Source organism: Pygocentrus nattereri, chromosome 24, assembly GCF_015220715.1.
Source record: "Pygocentrus nattereri isolate fPygNat1 chromosome 24, fPygNat1.pri, whole genome shotgun sequence".
In the NCBI taxonomy this organism is placed as follows: domain Eukaryota; kingdom Metazoa; phylum Chordata; class Actinopteri; order Characiformes; family Serrasalmidae; genus Pygocentrus; species Pygocentrus nattereri.
In genome coordinates, this window is record NC_051234.1 from 5762860 (window position 1) to 5785062 (window position 22203).

Here is a 22203-nt window from a genome sequence, read left to right on the forward strand (position 1 = left end):
TGACCGCCTGATGTCACGACCCTCAGCAAACATTCTAAGCAAAACAAAGAGAGCTTGGTTCATCCATTTTAGGACACAACCTTGAGCAGAAATCTCTGTTTTTAATCATTAACAGACACTGGTTTAAGGTCTCACCTCTGCAATTAGATCTCCGTTCTCGGCGTGGACCTGTGCAATGGCTCCAATCTCTTTACAGTGAGAGAAAGCAGCGTACAGCTCATGGTCACGCAGCATGAACACATCTTTATACGCCATGAACATCTTGAAGGAGTTCACGCCTCTCTCCCGCACGAGCATCTCCATCTCTTTCTTCACCTACAATGAGTCAGATGGAGATCTGTGTTACAGATTTGTTCAATTTCAAACCCAAAAATTTGAGATTATTCATTTACATAAAAGGATTTAAACCATCACTGTAAATGAATAACTACTACATCAAGTTAAGATCCCCTGAATAGACTATTAAATGAAATAAGCTTCATATAAAACCAGAGGAAAAACAATCACATCAACAGGTTCTCTGAGCTTCACCAACCACACGGCCATATCTACACACAAACATCACACAGACAATACGCACCACACAAACATGAGCGTGGATCACTGCGTTCCCTCTGCTATATAATCCTATCCTACTGTCTGAGTGCAATATTCTTGAAATAGCATCATTTTGGACAGTATCTTTCTTAAACGGCTGCTGTGTAATGGTACTGATAACAGTCCAGCAGTGATGTTGACCGCCCTATGATGGTGGCGCCATCGACGAACCCGATGGACATCTAGGTACGTATATCTATGGTTTTATTAAACACTTCCATAAGCTAATAATAGCTCAGCGAGTTTGGATTGAAGTCCCTGTAGTTACTGAATGATAAGCCCTGGTATGTAAAAAGCCCAGGAGTATAACAGGTTAAGCATGCAAATGTTCTATATCGAATTCATGGCTCTAAACAGTATCATTGCCTTTACTAAAGAACCCTTGAAGAACCATATTTTTAAGAGCGTACAACCTATTCATTTTCCAGCGTCATAAAAAAGCAGAAAACATATTTATCAGAAAATTACTCAGAAGCCTCAAACACTGAATATAATATCTCATATCTTTCAGTACTGCACCATTTGCCCTTACCACAGTTTCCACTGTTTTCAGGAGACTTGTGTTCAGGTTTTCAAGGAAACCTGCAGGGGTGTTTTTCCACACCTCCAAAGTTCAGGCTTGGTTTTGCACTTTCTGTTTCACATGATACAAGTAATCCCTCATTCAGTGATGCTGAGGTCTGGACTCTGGGTTGGTCAGTCTATTGTTCAGCTTCTTTGTTTGATTAGAAAATTGTACCTGTACTTAATAGCGATTTTGAAGTCTCACGTCCCCACACTCCAGTCTCGTGTCAGATCCCAAGTCAAGAGTGTCGAGTCTCTAGTCAAGTCCCGAGTCAGCGAAGTTGAGCCTCTAGTTGAGTCCCAAGTCAACAGTCCTCATCTTTGAGTCCTAAATAAGTCAGTATGTGTTCCTCAGCTTATTTAAGGCCATAAGACCATATATAAGGCCTGCAATTTCCCCCTGGGAACACTAAAGGAATCTGAATCTGAAATCTGAATCTGAATAACACTCAATAAAGGGTTCTTTGCATCACGAAATGATTCTTCAGATAAAGTACAGTTCAGTCAAATTTCAACAACATTTACTGTCAGTTTTCTCTTTTTAGAGCACATCATGTGAAATAACCCTTTGACTCACTTTCTTCTCTGACTGCTGTTTCTCGCCTCGTCCCTCCTGTGTGTCCATCACTCACTCCAGTCTCAGTGCACATCGTAATGCACAGATCTGATTGGCTGAGTAGCGTCACATGTGATTTCACAGCGCATGTGATTGGTTGGTGAGTCTCTCAGGCCGCTGTTTGTAATGGCTAGAAAAGTTACGCCGATTAAATTTGGACTACCCCATCGAAATGAACAATTCTCCATGGTTTATCTGTTACAGGTCCAGGTCCGCATAGGACAGCGTCTGGGTCCGGACTCGGACCGCGGTCCGTCTGTTAGTGATCTCTGTGATAGAGTATCAGAAACCACATAATCAAGTCTATTTGGCGTTACTTCACAATGTGAGGCAACTGCTGATGACAGGCATTCAGTTTCAACAGCGCTCACTGTTGTATGTAAGCTTCTGTTACTATTTAGCCTCATAGCTACACTGTAAACCTGGTTGCCAAACACATCTTGGCTGACTGACTACATTTTGAGTGAGAGGAAAATTGTGCAAATTTTTCGACAGACTGCTCCTTTAAACACTAACAAGTCAGGGTAGATGAGTTTTGCTATTATGTGTCAGTAACGTACAGTATCATCCCACCAGGTGACAGCTACGTGCAGGGAATAGTCACAGCACACTTTGGGGTCAGCTGTGCTCCTCCACCTCTCATACGCCTTCAGCAGAGACGCCCCCTTCTGTGGGATGACAAAGTCCAGGATCATAGTGGTCCCTCCGGCTACAGCAGCCTGCAAGGAGAGAACACAGAAAAGAAGGAACACACTGAATGTATTTGATTTATCTGTGAAAATCATCTCTAAATGAAGAAGATTACATCAACAAAATGATTAAAAAGTAAAAAAGTAAGCAGATGGAAAAGCAGCTGTACAGATAAATCCCATTTTTAGTTCCCTGGAAAGGACGTATTAACCAATTTTCAGAACACAGTGATTTGACTGGTGGGTGTTTAAATGCTTGCCTTCGACTGTATCATGTACATGTTATATGAAAAGCTGAGCAATAATATGAAACTTGACACCTGACTGTAACTTTCTGGTCCAACTGTCACCGAAAAAAAAACAACGTCACAAGACAGAACATATTCTCCACATTATAAAACATTTAAGAGCAAACTGTCTATACCAGAGGCTGGCAACCCAAAAGAAGAGCCATTTTGACAAGTTTCAACAAAAATCTAACCACCTTGATAGGCACAGCATTTTACCAACATTTTATTAAAGTATCGTTTCACCATTTTGGCTATAAATATGTCTTAGTATGTGGTAATGTACTAGTATAGGCTAAAAATATAATAACAAAAACACAAGCTTTAAGCTTTAGCTCAGCCATATTTAGCTGCTTTTCTCGCATCTCTGGCAGGAAACTTTTCCACAAAAGTAGAATAGTTTCTTGCTAAATGTCTCTTAATGTTTTACTTGAGGCTGAAGTTGATTCTCATTAACCTCATTCTCATAGCTTATATAGATATCATATATGTAAATCAAATGACTTTCATGTTTCTGTGCATGTAAACACTGCTTTCACATGACGGTAATAAAGTTTTGAACTATTAAAATAAGAAATAAATTCTGTCAAAGCTTATTTTGTCCACACATGTAGCTGTAACATAATACACTGGTTTTAAATGGAAAACAATCCTCAGGATCTAATGAGCAAATAAGACAAATGAGATTAATTGTGCTTAACCACACATTATAATGCGATTCATCACAACCAATTATTTTAAGCAGCTTTCATATAAATACAATATGTAACTTATACCTGTGTAAATCTCTGACCTCACACTGATTCAATTACACTTCTTTAGGAAACTTCAGCATCAAAGAACAGTTAAAAGTCTGAAAGCAGAATTTAAAGAATCAGAGGAAACGAACCAAAGAAGTGACTGTTCCCTTTTTACGGAGCTCGAACACATTCTGGGTGATGAGCTCAGCTATCAGTCACTGAAGCTTCATGATGGCTCCTGTGACACGGGTGAAGATGAAACTGAACCTTCTGGAAGGGACTGGTGTTCGTTGGCAGTTGTGATTGTTTACCTCTGGACGAGCCACGTGAAGCAACATGAAGAATTGTTCTTTTGCACAAGTGGGTCAGTTTAGGAGCTTATCTGTTCAGACTGTTGTCAAATATAGATCACATTTAAAAATATTGTGAACAGCTAAACAAAAAAATCAGATTTGGTGAGAAAATCAGATTTGGGCCACTTAACTGCTGCGTGCATGTAGCCTTAGATCCTTGGCCACGGACATCTGTGGCACCATCTGGGATTGAACTTGCTATCTCCTGGTGATACGGCTAATGCTTATGATGGCTGCACCACTTCGGAGCCCATTCATACGAGGTAACTTTGAGCTGAACACAGGCCTAAAAGTGGTGAGCAGTAACCCTGCTGAGGATGGAATTCATGTGTGAGATGATCTGGTCCCACAGAAATGTCAATCCAAAGACTGACAGCATTGCCAATGCAATCTTCGTCAAACTGTCAAATTTGTCTGGAAGTGATGTCCAACACGTGAAAAAAGACTGCAAGTGCCACCCGCAAAACTCTGATGACCTCTAGAAGTCAATCAGCTGCATTTCAAATTCATTAATGCCCAACTATTCAAACACTGACAAATCCGTGTCTTTCAAAGACAGCCTGTCCATATGTATGACAAAAGAAAATACTGGGTCATCGCTCTGAAACTGTTCGAATCTTCTGGAAAATTCTGACTCAAGCTCCTTCATGCACATGAAAGTGTTAGCTGCGCTGAACGTTAGTGTGCGCTAAACGAATAACGAGTGGAAATCTCTCTCAAGTGTCCTCCACATAAACTTTAAATTTGGACGTGAATGCCTTCCACGTCTCAAACAGTCTTATGACCATCTGTCCAGCTCCCTGCATGCAGACAGAGTTCATTCATATGTGATGTAAAGCCTGTCAAAAACATACGTTTCCAAGCCACTTCACATCCTCCGATACTGCTGGTCCTTCTCAGCAAGAAAGGCTTTGATTGCATCAAGGCAGTTCATAAAACTCTCAAGCACTTTTCCACTACTCAGCCACCTGACACTGGAGTGAAGTGGGTTGTCTTTGTCTTGGAATTGTCTTAGAGTCCATGCAGAGTGAGTTTGCAGAAAGATAGGTTCTAGCCAAGTCCTCATCTTTTGTGGTTCCATTGATGGGTTTTAAATAGCACAATTCTTCTCGTTGCAGGTCCTGCAGGCCAATTTTGGCGTAAATCTTGTGGACCAACAATGTAGTTAGGCCAGGTTTAGGCCACATTTGTCAGTTCTACTCACTGTACAGTGTGTGGTCCAGATATGGGCCACGAACCCAGACGTATACTGACTCAGAACAAACCCAGGATGTGGGCGAGAAATATTTTGCTACCTGGGTTATTCAAGGCTTCCACAAACATCAAAGTTGACTCACTCCCAACACTTTGATTAGCCAACTTAACTAACCTATATTACTCAACCCTAACTTAACTAGTCTTGAGTTTGGAATACCTTCTCACTCATTCCAGCTGTAGTATGCGTGCTGACCCCTGGGTTAGTGTTTTGAATTCCCATTGCAACTGTGATGAATTAAATGAAGTTATTTTTGGGAGGATCCCCATGCCTGAAGCTCCTCCTCCTTCCAATCTGACATCCTATAACTTTCTCTGTTTTCTGTTACAAAGGTTTCACACCCCACCACCAACCCACTTTCTTCCTGTTCTTTTGTCCTCTCTCAGCCCAAGCCTTATTCATCAAGGAAAGGAGGGATTCTCTCAGAACTCTAAGCAAAGCTGTCAGTTTTCCCCCCTTCCTGTCAAGCAATCTCTTCTCATATTACAGCCATGTGCTGAACGCATGGTTCAAACCATGCACAGGCTGTTACGTCACAAGAACTTAAATATGAAAAACAATTGGACGTGTAATGCTATCGCTTGTGCTTCTTTCTATTTCACTTGTACCGAGGCCCTCTGACTCCGACACTGACACTGTTGGTGGAAATGAAGAAGGTGCTCCATGTTGCCCAATATAGCTCTTGCCTTGTAAATAACCCACTGGTCGTGTCTGAGCGAGGTCTTATCAGTTTACCAGCTATTTTCATAACACTCAAGATTTTTAAGGTTTAAACATCCTCTCCATACTGTAAATTTAAAGGCTTTCCCCCTGCATACATATAAGCAACTAAACTGCTCAGTCTGCTCGTGCTCAGTCCAATAAATATTTGTGGTGCGTTCCTGTTCCTGTGGTGAAATTCTGGCAGTTTGAGCTAACCGTGTAAACGCCGGCTCTTTAAAACAAGAGAGTCCTGTTTAAAATCCTGGCTGTTCACTGTTTCGTAGCGTTTAGTTTCGTTTATCGTCGGTATTTAGGGACATTTTCTGTCCTCAGGAACAAACATTACAGAAGTGGAGAGGTGCTGCCTGAGAGGCTGAGGAAGAGGAGTGGCTGTCTGGGGGGCTGAGGAAGAGGAGCGACTGTGTGAGGTGCTGAGGAAGAGGAGCGGCTGTCTGAGGGGCTGAGGAAAAGGAGCAGCTGTCTGAGGGGCTGAGTAAGAGGAGCGACTGTCTGAGGCACTAAGGAAGAGGAGCGACTGCCTGAGGCGCTGAGGAAAAGGAGCAGCTGTCTGAGGGGCTGAGTAAGAGGAGCGACTGTCTGTGGTGCTGAGGAAGAGGAGCGGCCTTCTGAGGAGCTGACTAAGAGGAGCGGCCTTCTGAGGCGCTGAGGAAGAGGAGCGGCTCAGAGTTAAAATGCTGCCCGGTAAGAGAGCCGCCTTGTGGCTAGTTAGGCAGCTGCCTTCAGAATGGAGCACACTACTGGTGTTCAGACAATGATGAGTGTTATCAAAGTTTTGTACTGTTTTGGTATCAAGCCAGTATCAAAATATCAAAATTCTGGTATCATAATCCTAGAATGAATTTTAATGATTCAAAAGTGTCAACAGAGTTGCACATGAATAAAACTCGTTTACAGCAACACAGTTTTAGCCAAAAGAAGGAGTCATTCCACAAGATCGGTGCCAAATGGACATGCTAATTAGATGTTTTCATGTCAAGGAATCTTTTTTTTTCAGTTACTTATTGCTCTTACAGATTTTTCCACATCACTGACCTATTTTAGATTTTTATGCAAAATAATGGGAGGAATATTTCCAATTAGCTGCCACGCTTCCTGTTATCCAGCTGAAGCCTCTAATATCAGTTTTTTTCACAGTTCATTACATGACATTTAGGTTAACATTGCAAAAAAAATCATAAAATAAACTTTTCTCTGTCTTTTTGTGTGACAGGCTACGTTATGCTTGACATACAGAGAAACAACAAATAATCAGTGTTGAATGAAAGCAAAATGACCAGATTTTGAAATAATCTCCTCTGAAGAATTTACATACAATCATTAAGATGTAAACAAAGTCGTTTACTGAAATGAAGCACAGTCGAAACAAGTAACCCTACACAACAACCAGTGAAACTGCATGTGTTTTTACATGCAATGTTGATGATGGTGGTAAATCTAAAAAAATTCTTTTGGCACTATTTTGTCTTACAACACTCTGCATGTACCTCAAAAGAACTTGCTTTTGGTTTTGTGATAAGATTTTGACCTAAAACATCAGGTATGTAACAGCTTTTTGGGAGATTTTAGAGGCATTAAGCCCTTACATGGCCAGGACCTGCGGATGGGCCCAAAGTTTTATTACACACTTCTATAACATAAGAACAGCTCAACTAGCATTGAAGTCCCTGTTGTTTCTGAATAATAAGTCTTAGTATGTGATAAGCCTGGGATTTTCAAGGGTTAAACTCTTCAGACGTCTGGCTCCTTTCATCACCACTGTAAACAACTCTGACTTGTATGTCTGTGTGGAACAGAGCATTTCACATCAAATCACTCTGAATGACTTGTTTACATCTTAATAATTTATTGATGCAAAAAGATTGTAAAAACTTTTATGTAGTAATATTTGAGATTGAACTTCGATGACTGTCTATGGGAGATATACACACACACACACACACACACACACACACACACACACACACACACACACATTATCTGTTGTCAGTTAGAAAACCTTGTATCTCCAAAATAGTAACTTTACAGGACAAGAAAACAAACATACTTTTCCTTTAATGTAAGTCAATGGAACCAGAATTTTTCCAACTCATTTTTGGCCGTTTCTTTTGATCCATCTTTGATTAAATTTACATGCAATATAAAGAGAGAAAAAATAAAATAAAATATATATATATATATATATATATATACACACACACACACACACACACACACATACACACACACACTCACACATATATACAGTACTGTGTGAAAGTTTTAGGCATCCAAGCAAATGACCTTAGCAGTGAGTTTATCACGATATACATTAGAATAATGTCGTATTCATAATTCAAATAAACATAAAAACTATAAAAAGTAACAAGAATTTCTCGGGTCCATATTTTTCCTTGACACCTTCACAGCCGCCACAGAGACTCGTTAATATCATCAATTATATCATGAGCTCAATTTACTGAGCACTGATTCAAACCAGGAGCTGCTTTTTAACTACATATAATACTGGGCTTCCCCGAGGAGAGGCTTGGAAATGGGTAAACAAACACACAAACACACTAAAAACATCCAGAAAATCACTATTCATTATACACACACACACACACACACACACACACACACCTTTGCAAACAAGTGCACATATTTAAGCATGAACAAACATGAACAGACTGCTTGCCGTGGGCTCGACCCTCATCTCATCTCATGACCCATAAATAAAGTTAAAGAAGTTACTGTGCTGAATGAACTCTTGAACTGTTCAGAGTCCATTAAACACTGACCGCTGCTGTGGATCTAGTAAAACGCCTCAGTCTTGATTATGGCTGGTGGGGTCTGTGTCTTCAGGGGGGTTGTTTGGTACCTTGGTCCCGGTGTGGAAATCGTCCACAGCCACGGTTCCCATGAAGGCCAGCTCCATGTGCGTGTGCGTGTCTATTCCTCCGGGCAACACCAGCTTCCCGCAGGCATCGATCACCCGCGTTCCGGGTGGTACCTGCAGGTTAGGGCCCACAGCCTGGATGAGCCCGTCTTCAAGCAGAACATCCGCCGTCTCCGAGCGGTCCTCATTCACGACCTTACCTCCTTTTATCACAATCCGGCACTGATCCGTCATACTTAGCTATTTGGCCTCGTATAGCCCGATAAACCTGTTATTATGCCGTGATGAAGTTATTGCGTAGTTTATTTCTGTGACCCAGCGAAGTTTACTCCCTCTTCTAAATCAGCAAGGGACAGGAACCTAATTTTATGACTAAAGAAACATAACACGCTCGACTACAGGCTTAAAAATAAGTACTGTAGGTATTCTGGTGTGCAGACTTAGAACTAACGGACTGCAGGCGCACTAGTCTCTAATCTGCCTCTCAGCTCGACCCCTTTTTAGTGAAGTCTGCCCCAGATAGTCTGAAAAAGATCCGCCCACATGTCATCAACTCATGAGCTATCCTTAACGGTGACATGGAGATCATTTTTAATAAGGCGTGGGCACAAGTTAATATACTGAAGCCACGAGTTACGTTTCTCCTAACTTGTGCCGTTAGTAATTTGTGGCCTCAATATATTAATTTGTTGCCTCAATATATAAATTATTGGCTTCAATATAGTAATTTGTGGCGCAGTGTAGTAATGTCTGGCCTCTATATAGTAATTTGTGGCCACATTATCATAGTTTGTGGACTCACTGTAGTAATTTGTTGTTTATGTGTGTGTGTGTGTGTGTGTGTGTGTGTGTGCAATTTTTGATGTGATTACATATATATATATATATATATATATATATATATATATATATATATATATATATATATGCATACACACACACATACACACATCATTTCAAAATACCTGTTGCTCTTTATATTGTGTGTAAATTTAATCAAAAATGGACCAAAAGAAATGGCCCAAAATGTCTTGGACAAAATCATGGTTTCATTGACTTACATTAAATGAAAAGTAGGTTTTTTTCCTTTCCTGTAAAGTTATCATTCTGGAGATATGAGGTTTTCTTATAAATCCACCACAGGAGCTTTGGGGGTGTGGCCATACAAAGTGGCCACACTCTGTGTTAAAAATTTAAGATGTGTGCACGTTTTGGTTGTGTTTTTGATCTTTCTTCTGTAGTCTGTTTAAACATTCACCATCTTTGAACTGTGTTTCTCTCTTGATGACCTTCCCCTCATTTCCCTGTGAGTTTTAGTTTCAGAGAAATTTCCTAACAGAAAATGTCAGACTTCAGTATTCTGTGCTGATGCTACACTGGTGTCAGTAGTGGGATATAGCTGCTTAGATGGGAGAGCTGAATTGGTCATCATTAAATTTGAAAGTTTGTGGTGAAAAAGATATAGCTCTAAGGAAGAGGGTGCCACCACCTGGAAAGGCCCAGGCAGCTGAGATTGAGGTGGCTGGCTGAGGAAGACAGCAAAAGAAACAGCGCAGTGAGGTTTGGCAGCAGAGCCCATCTGGTACCCAGGGAGAGAGAGAGAGAGACAGCTCATGTCTACTTACCATGCTACGGTCAAGGTGCCTGGGAGCTGTACTCCGAACAGCTGCAATTGTTCACCTGGTATTACAGCTAGATGGTGGCCGTCATCGCAACGCAGCTGTGTTGCTTCAGAGGGGATAGCACAACTGGTGTTGACCACAGCCCTCCAGCAATGCCAGGTGGCTGCTCCTAGAGAGGCAAAGGCTAAAATGATTGCAGATAACTGTGCAGGTCAAGCTGAGCACAATGGTTTGACAGGTATATTCTGCGTAAAAAGGAAAAATTCCTGAATGTGTTGCTACTTGAGAAGCTGCCACCAAGGAAAGAGGGCAAAACTCATCCTTAGTGTCCAGCCTGATGACGACAGTGCTGGATGCAATGCATGGAACAACTGGAATAGGCATGGTCAAGCTGCCGCACGGATGTCACAGCTGTGCTCAGAGGAGGACAGCGCACCCACATCAGGGTATGCCAAGGATCTACTACACCAAGTACACAGCCCCAAGAGAGGACTGGGGGTGCTTGCTGCTGAGGAAGAAGCACCTCACAGGACAAGTGCTGGTCGCAGTGGATAGTCCAGGAATATGTGCCCCTTCAGGGACTTTGTTCAGGCTGTGTGGGTTGGCCATGCTAAGTGTTTCTCAGAATGTGTCGCACTCCCAGTTAAAAAGCACAATTAATGTATAGTTTAAGATGCCTGTATGGTTTGGATGCTTTTGCCTTAATTCGCAGGGAAACTGGTGTGTTTCTTTGGTGGTGGACTTTCTTTCATTTCCTCATGAATTTCAGATCCACTTTCTGCCTGTGTTTCAATAAAGAGTATTTTCCTGACAGAAAATGGCAGACTCTGTGTCTTCTTCTGCGCCGACACTACTATACATATCAGTCTGAGTGAAACCAACAAAAACACAGAAATCAGGAAACCAAAAAAGCGTAACCAACAACGAAATCAAGAGATCTTGTCATGTCTTTGATGTCATGACTCTTTTCTCACGAGGACGGTCATCATCCCTTTCCCCCAGTGAAGCCTCAAACACACATTCCTCATGGCTAACAGACATCAATCATCCATCCATCCATCCATTTTCTAAGCCGCTTCTCCGTCAGGGTCGCGGGGGGATGCTGGAGCCTATCCCAGCAGTCTTCGGGCGGAAGGCAGGATACACCCTGGATGGGACGCCAGTCCATCGCAGGGCAGACATCAATCATGCTTCAATCATAACCTTTATTTTTTCTCCTTCTTTCTCCACTAATAATATCTTAGGTTTAGCAGCTCTCCTTCACTGTTATTAGGCAACAAAAGTACAAACCAGTTTAGTACATTAATGACAGGGAGCCCATTACATGAATGAGTCAACACCAACAGGGTCTCCACTGGACATTCACTGTTAGTTATGTTCTGCTAGTCAGTTTAAGGCTAAATAATGCTCGCAATACGTCAATGTTTTTGCCTTTTTTTCCAGATGTTTTGTCTGGATGTCAACTAATAACGTATTTTACTTATTTAAATCTAATTTTGACTTAAGTAAATATTCTGACATATCATGTTAAAATAATGAGTTAAAGTTTGAGGACAATTATTCTGATGCAAAAATTCTATTCTAAAAATTCTTCAAAATAAGACAATATTTGAACAAAATTAGTTGTTATTTTGAAATACTATTGTCAGCATCATCATTTTTTATTCCATATGTTTGACCTCAAATTACTTTTCACTTGGAATTAGAGCAAGTTCTTATTAATTCTGCCACAAGGGTGCTGGTCAAACATACATTGGATCAGAAGAGGTTCATTGAGCATAAAAAAGTGATCTGTAAAGCTGTTCTTTTTTTCAGTTCTCAGCTATTTCAGCCAACTTGTGGGTAAAATTAATAGGTTTGACTGAAAACATACAAATCTTTTGGCAAAAGGCTCTGGAACTGTAAATGAAAGGAAATGCGGTCTGGTACTAGACTCCTGGGCATAAAATAGGCCCAAATTGCCATACTTTTAATGGTTTTAACAGCAAATCATTAAACAAACAGATAAAGTGACTTAGTATGAGTGTAACAGGACAGATTAGTCAAGCGCTCATGTTTAAAAGATGAAAATAGGCTTTACTTGTTTGTCCACAATCTGCAATTGAAGTAAAAAAAACAGGCAAAGGTCAGTTCCAAAATAAGCAATCATGAGCAAACATCCAGGCAACCGAAATCCACAAAGGGAACAGGCAATAGGCAAAGTCAATAAATACAAAGGGTCAGATACACAAGGAACAACACTGATAAGAATGCTCTGTAGCTCTTTAGACAAAACAAAACCTTTTAACTGACAAAGCCTAAAGCCTGGGCTAACTGGATATAGTAACATACACAGGTGAAAAACATCAATTGTCCTGTGATGCTGATCTTTGATAGGTGGAACTGGGTGGCCTTGATGTCACATGATCACCCAGGGGGTTCTGAGAACTGGAGTCCCGAAAGTCATGGCTGGAGGGGTGGGTGACACTGAGAAATGTTTCCCTTTAATTTCTTTAAATGTTGAAATCTTGTGGTTAACCTTGCAGATAACCTTTTACAGAATATATACACTCAATATACACTCACCGGCCACTTTATTAGGTACACTTGTTCAATTGCTTGTTAACACAAATAGCTAATCAGCTAATCACATGGCTGTAACTCAATGCATTTAGGCATGTAGAGGTGGTCAAGACAACTTGCTGAAGTGCAGACCGAGCATCAGAACGGGGAAGAAAGGGGAATTAAGGGACTTTGAACGTGGCGTGGTTGTTGGTGCCAGACGGGCTGGTCTGAGTATTTCAGAAACTGCTGATCTACTGGGATTTTCACACACAACCATCTCTAGGGTTTACAGAGAAAATATCCAGCGAGCGGTCAGTTGTGTGGACGAAAATGCCTTGTTGATGTGAGAGGTCAGAGGAGAATGGGCAGACTGGTTCCAGATGATAGAAAGGCAACAGTAACTCAAATAACCAACCAGAATCTCTGAGGAACGTTTCCAACACCTTGTTGAAAGTATGCCACAAAGAATTAAGGCAGTTCTGAAGGCAACAGGGGGTCCAACCTTTTACTAGCAGTGTACCTAATAAAGTGACCGGTGAGTGTATTTCCACTGAGCATTGATGGCTTCACACAGTTGAAAAACATTGCTGAGCTAGTTTGTGTTCAATGAGAGACCCAATATCCTCTATTACATCTGGACTCTAACCAGGACAAAACCATCAGCAGGAGTGTAGTTTAGTCAAAACAACTGGACTTCTATGTGTTCTTGAAGGAGTAACATCAAAACATATTTAAGAAGTTCATATTTTACTGCTGCTGGACTTTCAGTAACCTGGATGACTTGGAATCTTCACCGACAAAAAGAGTAGCTCGTGCCTCTTGGCTTGCACCATCGCTGCTGGAAAAAACACAGCACACAATCAGTCATGTGCTGGTCTGGTGCTGGTTTAGCTGGTCACCCACAAACTCAAAAAAGATGGTTCTTCCAAGGTTCTTTAGTAAAGAAACTGGCTCTATATAGAACCTTTTGAAAAGGGTCCCAGGTCACATGTTAAATAATTAGAATCCTTTACACTCTGATGTCAACCCATCTAAAAAAAAGCCAAACCTTCATTAGAAACCCACCAGCAACAACTAGAGACTTTTCAAGGGTGAGATCACTATGTGCAATGCCAAGTGTCAGCTGGAATGGTGTAAAGTACCGCCACACTCTTATCCAGAGTGACGTTGCTAGTTACAATAGGTTAGAGAAAAAGCTAGTCATGAGCTCAGATATTCCTAGACACAAAAGCCCATGTTGATACCTAGAGAAAAAGAAACAGTTAAACACAGTGCAGTACAATACATTTCAATAAGTGCAGTACAATACATTACAATAAATACTTAACTCAACGAATCACGCTTCGCTATCTAGCAGTCTGATGGATAAATCTGGGTTTGGCATATGTCAGGAAAATGCTACTTACTGGAATGCATGGTGCCAACAGTAAAGTTTGGTGGAGGAGGGATAATAGGCTGGGGCTGTTTTTCTTGCTTTGGGCCTTTCACTTCCAGTAAAGAGTGAAGTTAATGCTACAGTACACAAAGACATTTTAGACAATAATTTGCTTCCAACTTTGCAGCAACAGTTTGGGGAAGAGCCTTTTCTGTTCCAGCATCACGGGTATAGTGTGAAGAAATTCCAGTAGCCTGCACAGAGCCCTGACCTTAGGATGAACTGGAACATCAACTGCGAGCCAGGCCTTCTCATCCAACATCAGTGCTTGACCTCACAAATGCTCTTTTGACTAAATGTGCACAAAATCTCACAGATACACTCCAAAATCTTGTGGAAAGCTTCCCAGAAGAGTAGCAGTTTTTTTTTATTTATTTTGCACAAGTGAGGGCAGCACAGTATTGATAACCATGGTTTTGGAATGGCATGTCCAACAAGCTCATAAATGTGAGATTGTCAGGTGTGCACATGCATTTGGCCATACAGCATATTTGTGTATTGCATGCTGGGTATTGTAGTGAGAGAACATTGATGGATGTAAACAAAAAACAGCTGATGAGACTGAGGGATGCATACTGAGCCACAGGATGCGACATAACCCAACAAATAAAATATTAAATTATAATATCTATCCCACTTAAGCACTATTAGTGGCTGTACTTGCCTACAGTATAGTAGCATATTGTTGTTGTTGGAACAAAACCTTTTATCTACCAAAATAGTAACTTTACAGGAGAAGGAATAAACGTACTTTACTTTTAATGTAAGTCAATGGAACCAGACGGTTTTCCATGTAACTTTGGGACAATTCTTTTGCTCCATTGATCATAAAATTTACATACAATGTAAAAGCCAATAGGCATTTTCAAATTATGCCCGAAACAACAAAAACTTCAAAAATGAGGATACAAGGTTTTGTTCAGAGGGCAGCGATATGCAGTGATTGCCAGTGGCATCACAAAGGCTACACTGGTCATATATGTGCTATCAGTACTCACTGTGTCTTACTAAAACATGTGAATAATATCTGTTCTGCCCTGCCCTGTTTATTAATTCATTATATGTTGTGGTGTGACATCCAGGCCCATGGCTGGGTTGCATCAGCTAGTGAACAGCAGCGTCCCCCTATCTGCAGCCTGCTTTAGCCCATTCAGCGCAGGGGAAACGTCGTCAATGTCACGTCATCTTTTTGCAACTTTATTTGTTTTCGCTTCTTAAAGAAAATAGAAAGGCGAAACGCTCCAGAGAGACAAAGATGCATGTACTAGTGAGATAAGCAAGTCCTCTGGGCTTACAAATACCTCTCTCTCTCTTTCTCTCCCTCTCTCTCTCTCTCTCTCTCTCTCTCTCACACACACACACACACACACACACACACACACACACACACACAGTAAACACTACTGCATGCCTTAAGAGGATTTGCAGTGCGATGTGAAGAGCAATCAGTGTAGGAAATGCTAACGAGAAAGTCTTGGTAGCAGCACAGCACCTCTGCACATCGCTGCAGCTCTTTTAGTCTCCTTTCTCTTTTTCAGTGTTACTGAACATTCTTAAGAGAATATGACTTCATTAGGGCCCCATACCTTGGACTGGTGTTAAAGGAAAACGGCAGCATACCCTCAACATCATGTCTATCTACTGTCTGCAGTGTCCTTTGAATTACCAAGGTCAATCATTTGGATATCTTCCTTTGTATTTAGAAAAGACCATAAAACTCATTGACTCCACATAGTTGTCATACAAGCAAATGGTCAGTTGCTGAATGCTTTTTGTGAAACTGCACTTTTAGGAATTGTTTAATCTGTATTTTTTTAATTGAGCTGAAAATCTGTATAATTTGATCTTTCATAGAGGGACCAGCCTGCAAGAGGTGGGAATTTGTGTTCATTTGTTATCAGTGTGATGATGTGGGTGGAGTTCACAGGCTCTGCCCTGGTGGGACGTAGACCCAAAAAAGCAAAAGTGTAACACTCACACACACTATATTGGCACAAACACTCAGTTACCCATCCAAATCACTGAATTCAGGTGTTCCAGTCACTTCCATGGCCACAGGTGTATAAAGCCAAGCCCCTAGGCCTGCAGATTGCTTTTACATTAGTGAGAGAATTCCAGCGTGGTGCCGTGATCGGACGCCACCTGTGCAACAAGTCCAGTCGTGAAATTTCTTCACTACTAAATATTCCACAGTCAACTGTCAGTGGTATTATAACAAAGTGGTACAGATTGGGAACAACAGCAACTCAGCCACGAAGTGGTCAGCCACGTAAAATGACAGAGCGTGGTCAGCGGATGCTGAGGCGTATAGTGCGCAGAGGTCACCAACTTTCTGCAGAGTCAATCACTACAGACCTCCAAACTTCATGTGGCCTTCAGATCAGCTCAAGAACAGCGTAGAGAGCTTCATGGAATGGGTTTCCATGGCCGAGTAGCTGCATCCAAGCCTTACATCACCAAGCACAATGCAAAGCGTTGAATGCAGTGGTGTAAAGTACCGCCAGTGGACTCTAGAGCAGTGGAGACGTGTTCTCTGGAGTGACCAATCACGCTTCTCCATCTGGCAATCTGATAGATGAGTCTGGGTTTAGTGGTTGCCAGGAGAACAGTACTTGCCTGACTGCATTGTGCCAAGTGTAAAGTTTGGTTGAGGGGGGATTATGGCATGGGGGTGTTTTTCAGGAGTTGGGCTCGGCCCCTTAGTTCCAGTGAAAGGAACTCTTAATGCTTCAGCACCAAGAGTTTGGGGACGGCCCCTTCCTGTTCCAACATGACTGTGCTGCACTGCACAAAGCAGGTCCATAAAGATGTGGATGAGCAGGTTTGGTGTGGAAGAACTTGACTAGCCTGCACAGAGTCCTGACCTCAACCCACTAGAACACCTTTGGGATGAATTAGAGTGGAGACTGTGAGCCACGCCTTTTCATCCAACATCAGTGTCTGACCTCACAAATGTGCTTCTGGAAGATTGGTCAAAAATTCCCATAAACACACTCCTAACCCTTGTGGAAAGCCTTCCCAGAAGAGTTGAAGCTGTTATAGCTGCAAAGGGTGGGCCGACATTATATTAAACCCTATGGATTAAGAATGGGATCTCACTCAATTTCATATGCATGCGAATACATATACACATATATATATTTATATATATAAATTGTACACTAAAACATGCAGAACTAAGTTCCTTGTAGACGATGTGTTAACCATCATGTAGAAAATCAACACAACATGTAATTTGACCAGTAAACATTTAAAAAATATGATTCTTGAAGTGTTCAAGTATTCTTTAGCATAGACAATGGTTCTGAATAGAACCATGAATGTTCAAAGAACACTTTGCATGGTTAAAGGGTTCTTTGCATTGTGAAAGCATTCTTTAAATTGATGGAGAATGTGCTGTAGATGGTTCTATATAGAACCTTTTTTGATTGAGGTAGGATTGAGGTGGCTTGAGGGACCTCCAAGTAGCATGTTGCTCAGAACCCCCACAGTTTCTAAAACAGCACTGCTCTGGGGAGCAGTCTCAGAGGCTTTAACGTCCACTTCACACGCAACACTTGCGAAACATTCAGAAATGAACGCCTTTTCGGCAAGTGGAGTGAAATCAGTGTGAAATTGACTCCTTCGGTGAAAAAATGAACTTTTCCAGGGTCTACCTGAGCTCACATGCACATTGCTCTAAACTTACAGCATTAGGTCGGCCTGAACTGCCCTTTTCTCTATGAAAAAAAGGGATTTTTAGAACAAAGGGTATGATGATGATCTTTGAGGAACCTTATTCTAAACATGAATTTGGATAAGGCAGCTTTCTTGATTAACCCCTTTAAAAGGGCCAGGGCCCAAAGGCAGACCCAAAGTTTTATTACACATTTCTGTAAAGTAAGAATAGCTCAACCAGTTTGCATTGAAGTCCCTGTAGTTTCTGAATGATAAGCCTTAGTGTGTAATAAGCCTGAAATTTTACATTCCTAATTGGCTAACACTGTGTTTAGCTTTACTGAAGCATTCAAACTGAGTATAACTGCAGTCAAATCAGACAAAGCTGTGTGGTCAAATGGAGTGATATAAGCCTGTGTAGCACCAGATGGCAGCATTCACCTCCAGTAAGAGCAGAGTGTGTGGCTCTGCAGCAGTGAGTAATGATTTGTAACATTGAACAGCTTTCCTAAATCAGGTGTTTTACACCGTGAGTGAAAAGCAAAGATGAACAACACAATAGTTTGATTTCATAAGCGAATACTGAATCACAACATGTACATCGTTTTCAGACTGCAGGTATAAACATGTCTGTAGTTTTATATTAGTGGATTAAATGTTCAATACAGTCTAATGAGAAGACAAACAATGTTAATATGGCAATAACATGGACGCAGACGGAAATGGGAAATATTGTCAATGCAGCAAATGCTAATATAGTTTTCATCGACACGTTATGAAATAAAGCCTTACATTTTTGCCACTCACCGAAGACCTTTATGTTTTGCTCAGAAGACCACCATCACCACATTTTATGAGATGAAGCGTGACATCTTAATACCCCCTTAGTATTTGGTGTTGCACTGCCAGGCATTTGCTTGCTTCTGATTGGTTGAAATCACCTAATACAGGCAGTTCTTATGTTTACTGTCATTGAGTTCAATCCACACAACCCTAACATATAGTCATGCATAAATATAAGATATGAAATGTGATGGTATGTGATGGCATATGCTATAGTATGTAATAGTATTTAACTGGTATATAATGGCATACAATAGTATATAACTGGTATATAGTGGTATCTACTATTTCAGAATAACATACAATGTGTATAATAATATATAACTGCCATATAATGGTTGCAACAGCAAATAATTGATATATAATTATATATAATAGTACATAAGTAGAATATAATGGTATTTGGTGGTAAATAATGGCATAAAGACATATGCCAGCATATGACGGTATATACTAGTACATAATTTTATGTAATGGTATAAAACTGGTATGTACAAGTATATAACTGGGTTATAATGGTGTTATGGTATTTGGTGGAAAAATGGCTTAAAATGTGATGGCATTTGATTGTATGAGATGACATGTAATAGAAAAAGTGTATGTAATAACACATAACTGGTATACAATGATATGCAAAGGTATTTGATGTGTAAATATTGGCATAAAATGTGATGGTTTATGATTGTAAAATATGGCATGTAATAATATATAATGTATGTAATAATGTAACAGTTATAAAAGGGCACATAACAGTATATAACTAGTATAATAATATGTATTTGACAGAGAATAACAGCATAAAATGTAATGGTGTATGATAGTATCATATGGTATGTAATGTAATAGTATATAACTGCTAATAAACTGATATATAATAGTACACCTGCATTTGATAAAGATTTGGTAAATAATAGTATAAAACATGTATATATCATATCTACCCATAGAAGTCACTGGTGTTACTGCTCGTCATTGGTGTTCCACATAAGAAAGGTAACACTAGTGGCATTTTTGATGACAAATGCATTTTAAAAAACGGCTGCTACAGAGCATCAAACCACATGTTGGATCATGGAATCTCCACTAAAATATGTAATTTAATCCATTTGTGCTCTATTTTTTCACAATTACCTCAGAATAAAGTCGGTCACACCAGTGACGTCAGCTAAAAGCTTCATATAAAATCATGAGCTAAATGAGAAAATCTCTGATAACTGAAAGACACAGTGGACTCACCATGTGCTTTTCTACATAGATCCTCAGAAAACAGGTAAAAGGAAGTCGAGCGACGTCATCAGTGTGATATTTATTTCAAAATAAGAGATTTTTTGTTACGTAGTAACGCCACTGACACGACTCCTGGGGAACTTTCATTATGTATTTTATAATATTTATTTGGCATATGTTTTCTTTGTCATTTAAATCATATATTTTATAGTCATGTATAGATTGTTGCAGTTAAAATCACAGAAAAACATGTTTTTTTTTTACATCAAAATATGCCACTCAGCCTTCTGTGGTGCTTGGAATTCTGTACAACTGGTTTGAAGAAAAAAAAACAATATTGCTATTTTGATTTCTCAAAATAGAAATAAATTGTAACCCTGACATGTTTTCCAAGTGTAATATATCTGTAGACGTTTCCACAGAATGACTCAACTATACAAGAGGAAGAACAAAATCTTCTTCACTTTAAAAGGAAGTTAATAAAATAAGGTATTTTCTAAGTAATTTTAAAGCATTTCTGCATGATGACATTTTTAAAAATTTTAAGAGCAACTGCCGTTTTTCTATTTCTGTTAGAAAATAAAAAGGCCTACAAAGTGGAGATGCAAGGTTTTGTCCCAACAGGACGATAGTATATAACTGGTATTTTTTTGGGACATAACGGGCCATGTAATGATGACATATTATGACTCCATGATGTGCATGTTTCCACAGTCGACTCTGTGTTTTCTTGAAGGGCGTGTGCCAACCCCCTGATTCTCCCAAACATGGCACAGTGTGGCATGTTGAGCATCGCATCAGAGGTTAAGCAGACTCGGAAAAAAAAAAGAAAGGAAAAAAACGTTAAGCTTCCAACAATGGGAGGCGGCAGATGTGAAGGGAAACAATTAAATTACGCCTTGCATGAAGTTTGCTTTTCATTTTGCGAGGCAAATTTAGTGCCACGGCTAATCATTGTGCCGTCGAACACGATTTGCAAAAATATTCAAGAGCTTTACGTGCCTCACTGCCCCTTCTGTATTGAAAAATAATGGGCCCCTATCCAATTAAAAACTGCATTAAATCGAGGAAGTATTACATGCACTTTAGGGGTATCTGTGTGATGAAGGCTTTTCTGCGTGTGCAGATGCTGAGTGCAGCTCCAGGGCTGCGGCTGCGCACTGCCGCCTGCTGCCATCTGCCTCTGTTCCGCTACTACAACACACAACACACAACACACACACACAACACACACACACCTCGGTACGTTCAAAAAGAGATTAAACACATCTTGGCAGAAATTCAGATGCAGGGAAGTGATATGTATGTTGATGTGCCAATTGATTCCCATTATATCAAATGTGTACAGCTACAGAAAGACATTTCATAAACTGAGATAAGCTCTGCTTTACACTGCAGAGCAGACAGATGAAGACACACACACACACACACACACACGGCAATGTGTAAAAGTTATAGCCCAGCTAGTCTTTATTAAGCAAGTTTTTCATTTTTCAATGTTAAGATAAAAACAAATAAAATCACAGAGAACTTCACAGAAGCCTCAGTAAGTAAACATAATACCATATTTTTCCAGTTTTTACTGTCCAACTAGTCTTTATTACAGCTTCCACTCTTTTCAGGAGACTTGCTTTCAGATTTTCGTACTAATCTGTAGGGATAGTTATCCACGCCTATTTAAGTTCAGTCTGAGAAGTTTATTGCATTTTCTGCTTTTCACAATCCAAATGTAGACTCCTCAGTCCATAAAGGTTTACTCAGCATCTCAAATGGTTTGGTGTTGTAGTGTGAATGTTCTTCTTTTTTGTCTGTTATTTTCTCAGTAACATCTTCTTGAATAGCTACACAGCCTTTCAGACCCACAGCACTGAGTCGTCTTCTCACAGTGGAAGGATGGACAGAAACACCTGTGCAATCTGTCAGATCTGAAGCAGCTTAAAGATGAAAGATTTAAGTGCTGTTTATCTGATGGGGACAGTTTTGTGGGTCTAGGTTTTGTTAGGAGGCCCGTTTTCACTGCATCTTTGGTGATGAGGTTTTGGGTTGAGGTTAAGGTTAGGGTTAGGATTAGGGCCAGGGGTAAGATTATGTTTTGGATAAAGTTGGGTAAGGTTAGGGTTAGGATTAGGGCCAGCATTAGGATTAGGTTTTGGGTTGAGGTTAAGGTTAGGGTTAG

General features: G+C 40.4%; 1 protein-coding gene across 2 annotated transcripts in view; it reads right to left on the reverse strand.

Annotated features, from left to right (window-relative positions):
- Nucleotides 1-9199, reverse strand: part of dpys (dihydropyrimidinase) — a 29810-nt gene extending 20611 nt beyond the window's left edge. The window contains exons 1-3 of one of the 2 annotated variants that reach the window (XM_017715639.2): nucleotides 8682-9199; nucleotides 2338-2496; nucleotides 136-315 (exon numbers count right to left, since the gene is read on the reverse strand). In XM_017715639.2, the coding sequence (XP_017571128.1) occupies nucleotides 136-315; nucleotides 2338-2496; nucleotides 8682-8933 (591 nt within the window). In that variant the 5' untranslated portion in view covers nucleotides 8934-9199. Of the gene's footprint in view, nucleotides 1-135; nucleotides 316-2337; nucleotides 2497-8601 lie in introns of both variants that reach the window. The other variant, XM_017715640.2, reaches the window with a different exon arrangement.
- Nucleotides 9200-22203: the final 13004 nt, after the last annotated feature.